Source organism: Penaeus vannamei, chromosome 15 (genome assembly GCF_042767895.1).
Source record: "Penaeus vannamei isolate JL-2024 chromosome 15, ASM4276789v1, whole genome shotgun sequence".
Classification (NCBI taxonomy): Eukaryota; Metazoa; Arthropoda; class Malacostraca; order Decapoda; family Penaeidae; genus Penaeus; species Penaeus vannamei.
In genome coordinates this window covers 4,356,137-4,361,136 of record NC_091563.1, presented here as the reverse complement: position 1 = coordinate 4,361,136, position 5,000 = coordinate 4,356,137, and the positions used below count along the sequence as shown (strand labels likewise).

The following is a 5,000-nucleotide window of genomic DNA, read 5'->3' as shown; positions in this document are numbered from 1 at the left end:
ATATACCCATTACAAAAAAACTAAAATTTTCCTTTAAAATCTCAAGAAATGAGGTCCACATTCCAAGTAGTAATTAAATTGTGCAGCCATCTATATGTAAACAAAATTAATAAATAAGCACACAGGATATGTATATATGCCCACCTAACGGGTTAACTAACAACTAATTTCTAGACCAAAGTTGGGAAATACTAACAAGATAAATAATGCAAGATAACTAATCTAAATTAGATTAATCTAATCTAAGATATCTATACAAATATTCATGTAAATGCTACCGACAAACTTGGTCCACATTATTGACTAATTACAAACATTGCTTCTGAATCATGAGTGAAGATCATGATTTAAATAATACTATACAATATACACATACAAGGAACAATTACCAACTAAAAGAAACATTTATATTGCAGCTACACTTGGTTCCTTAGCCTTAACAAATCTAATATATGCGTAGCTCAGTGGTAGAGCATTCGTCTTGCAGTTACCTGCCTGCAGCAGAGAGGGTTCGAGTCCCTATCAGAGAGGTTATTTATTCATATATATACCTATATGCCTAAAATGTAAATACAAACGAGAAGACAAAAATACATCCAAGAAAATGTAAAACTTGAGCATAAAAACTGTTCATTACACAAACACATCCTATATCTATTTGAGGGGATATAAATTCCCACAAACTGCAACCAAATGAAAGATTTCTAATCTAATAATTTACAACACCTTAGAAAAAGGCTACCTTGAAACACATATATATCTGCGGACACCATTAAGTTTATGTGATTCCAACCACTTCCTTCTTATTATCTTAAATGTGTAAAACTACAGAACAAGTTAAATGCTAGACCCTACTGAGCTCTTTTATACCTATCAGCTTCAAAAATTATTTCACATCACATTGATGATCCAAGTAAAAAACAGTCATAACCAACATCATCTTGAAAATCATTTACTAAGTGAGGGTATAAACAGTTTTACTCATAGAGTTAAAATCTTTGGCACCTTTAGTACAACCTAAATTATGACAGCAACAGACAAAAGAGCATCACACATCCCAAACCACTTTGGAACTTACAACATTTCAGTCTGCTGAGCTCCGCCTGTATCCATTAGGCCTCCTTGAATGCCCAACAGCTGACTGATGTTTGACAGCAGCCCTGATGAAAGGGAGCGCAGCCACCACAAGGATAAGTAAAGCCAAACCTGGGCGGTAGATGCACCAAGCCCCTCCGATGATCACAAGTGAGGTAGACATACTAAGAGTCAGGTTGGCAGATCCCAGACCCAGTGCTACCACGTCTCTCAGAAGAGGTGAGCATATTACTGAAAGAAAGTGGTTATCAGTATAAAAAGAGTGAATAATCAAGATGCTTTGTTATTTTTAAAAATTATCAAGAATAGGACGATCTTGGATTCATTCCATTACTGATGAGAAACCAGAAATGTTACAAATATATCTTGAAATTAAATCTTACATAACATAAACACAAACAAAAATGAATAAAAAGAGTTAAACATCAATATTGCTGCCTAAGCAAACTCACTGAGAGAATACTCACTGAGAGAATGGACAATATTTGAGACACAAGTAAGTCCGATGAACATCAAGAACCATCCAGCCAACCGCAAATTCCAAGTCAGGAAGCGGTTCTGGGCATGCTCTGAGGAGAACATCTCCTCCACAGTGTGTTTCCCTGTGCGAACAATCAGCAGCTCATTCCCGTTGCTTGTGAGGTAAGGATGGAGGGTCTCTCCTATCTGCTGGCCCACAACACTCACCTGTTGGGTAAGGGAATTACGAAATAAATTATCTATTATCTTATTTTACTAAATTTCCAACCATACAAGTTTTATCCAATTGTGGCATTTTTGCCTTTCTCAGACAGTTGGAGATTACTTTATTTCAAACATTTGACCTTTTGTAAAAATAGATGCAGTAATCAAGCATAAGGATATACCCATCAACATTTTACTGTTTCACTAAAGCTAATATTTCTACACATTTAACACACACTTCAGATTTTTCATTACATAATTATAGTAACCTTTGCTAAGTAAACAAATTCACTAATTACAGGAGAAAAATGTCATCATGAATATACTACAATGTTGCTAATTTTATACTGTTTTCTTGCAACAATATATACATCAATTTTATTGATTTACATTGCAACAATTCCTATAAATCTGATCTTCATTCCAAAATAATGAAGGAACAATAAATAGAAATGCTCTAAATGAGAATAACAAATTAAACTCACTGCTTACCATCTCACCAGCCCGACAAGCATAGTAAAACTGGACCCTTAAATCTCCAATGTCAGGGTTGAATATGTCTCGGGTGATATAGTACATTCCTCCATGCAGTTTGATATCATCTCCTTCAGGTTGTTCATCGCCCGAGAAAGGTATGAACTCTGTAAACTTGTCCTTGCCTGCAGGACTCAGGTGATAAATACCAACTTTGGCTGTCTCTGCAACTTGCACTACTGCTGGTACTGGGATTGACCTAGAAGAATGATGGTTTTTAAGAAGAGCACACATATAACACCTAAGAAAAGGTTAAGGGTACACAAAAAAACAAGTATATTTCACATTGATGAAGTTTAAAATATCCTGAGCTTGGAATCAGCTCGAGGCAGAATTTTATTAGTTTCTAACACCACAGTCAGATTTATGATATGAATGTTTTAAGAGAATATCTTGTATCTTTTGACATTATTTATATAATTATGCTTTAAAATAATTATTTTTTCTCTTTTTTTGGAAATCAAATTATACCTAAAAAAAAAAACAAAAACAAAAAAAAACAGGTAACTCAAAATGTTTAGTTGTATTGCAGTCCAGAATATAACAAATAATAGCTATCGTGAAGGTATTCCATAGTTAATACATTCTTGATGTTGGGTGGAAACTTCAAAATCATGATGAAATATTCAAAGGGTGATATCTATATGTGTGGGCAAGTGTTTTGTCATTTCCTCCCCAAGTGCAATTAGCAATAATTTCATTTGAGGGGCTGCCAATTCTCTACTAAAGCACAGTCAGTTAAAAGCTTCATTTCTTATGAATATTCATATATATTTAACCCCTTGGACCCAGATGTGGTCATGTCAAAGAAAAACTCTGGCAGCTGCCCGGGTGATGTGAATGTGCCATAATCCGGGCAAATGGACCGCAGACCAGGTGATTTGAACAAACCGTCAAGAGTAAAAGCCAGGGTGATGGAACAGACTTGACACGAGTGCACAAACCTCTTGGAGTGTGATTTGACTCATTTGGCAATTAGAAGAGGGCTTTAGCACTATTCCCATTGATAAATGAACATGGAATGTAATGTGCGTAAGCAGTGACTGGAAGAGCGCTGGCTCCAGGGAAGACACCATTTCCATGATACGTGCCATATTCCTGACCACTGTGACCAGCGGCGCAGGTTGTATTACGTAAAATTGAAAATTACCATAAAATGAGATATATGACACAAATAACGAAATGTTCCATATATATTTTTTCTTGCACTCAACTATTTACTACATAGAGAGATGATAGAAATGATATGGAGTCTGTGCAAGGAAAATAAGTAATTACCATCTGGATAAAGCAAATTAAAAGACAAATATGGACATTGGAAAATGGTGATAAAGCTAAAAATGTTTACACAATAAACTTTTCAAAGGGGAGACACAGAGTCTTATTACCACTCATGGGTGTTCGTACTCGCCCGGACTACATGCCACATGCCCGGGATGCTGGCCACTTACATAACTCATTGCTCGGGGTTTCCATCTCCGTGATTTCCGTCAAGCAACCGGATCCAAGGGGTTACCAGCAAATCCCATCACCAGTTAACTTAAGCCTTCTCATAGTTTTGATGGAAATTGTGCCAAATTGTGGAAAGGAGTTACCATACTAATAAGTAAACATTGCCTTCTTTTACACAGAAACGGAAAAATCTATTCTCTAATCACATAACCCTCAAACAGTTCCACACTGGCTAATTCTGAAGACAAGTTCTGATTCCTCAAAGGAACTAAGCCAGATGGCTTGTACTTGATTAGAATACTTCAAGGAAATATCTACTACCTCTAAAGCCACATATCTTTTAAAAATTTCTAATGAATATGGATATGAAGACAAGATAGCATATTTTTTGCTATACAACACTGAGGCTCTGAAACACTAAAAGCTTGCTGTAGAAAGCATTAAGTGAGGAGAAACCTAGACTACTGCTCCCTTTCGTGCCATTTTCTTCAATTCTGAAAATTATATATTTCAAATACAGATTATGTAAAAGATCTTCTATGACTGATTGGTTGTGGCCATATCTGCAAACTTCAGTAATTATTGTTTGTATCTATAAACCACATTTTATTCTCTGAAGTAAAAAATATATTGTAGAATACTTCAAGAGAACTTTATCTTCAGCAAAATTATCTTCAGAAACCATTACTGTCACTGAGAACTTAAGCACAAACGTAGAAATCAAAAGGAAGTAAATAAGGAGGGAGTAAAAAGAGAGTATTTGGCATTCAATTGCCTAAATGTAATGTTAAAGAAGATCACTAGTGTACGTACTAAGGGAAAAGCCATGTACCCCTCTGTTTTGAAAGCATGTAAATTCAATAAATATACTACTTATTTTATTTTGTATTAACCCAATGACTTTGGATTTATGTACTGTCTCCTGTAGTCTTTTGTGAATTTTGTAACATACAGATGGATCCACATGCACTCAGCCACCAAGGAGTCCCTGGTGATAACACCTGATTTCTTCCTTCCTTGAAATAGCCGGAAAATGTTTTTCTTTTTCATAGTATCAATACTGATAATGTTATAAAGCTTTTTAATGGCATGATTATTAAATTGTTATCAAAATATCATTAACATTAAAGACAATATAGTACAAAAGCCTTCCAAGAATCAAGGAAAAGGGCAAACTGGTGAGAAAGGTAGAACTAATAACTGACTCCTTGGTGCTGCAGCACTTGTAGAGCCAT

The 5,000-nt window shown here is 35.3% G+C and overlaps 1 protein-coding gene across 1 annotated transcript in view; it reads right to left on the bottom strand.

Moving 5' to 3' along the window:
• Positions 1–5,000, bottom strand: part of Tmem43 (Transmembrane protein 43) — an 11,642-nt gene that overhangs the window by 1,287 nt on the left and 5,355 nt on the right. The window contains exons 6-8 of the mRNA XM_027362425.2: positions 2,272–2,512; positions 1,563–1,782; positions 1–1,326 (exon numbers count right to left, since the gene is read on the bottom strand). The exon at positions 1–1,326 is cut by the window's left edge and continues 1,287 nt beyond it. Of these exons, the coding sequence (XP_027218226.2) occupies positions 1,085–1,326; positions 1,563–1,782; positions 2,272–2,512 (703 nt within the window). The 3' untranslated portion in view covers positions 1–1,084. The remainder of the gene's footprint in view (positions 1,327–1,562; positions 1,783–2,271; positions 2,513–5,000) is intronic.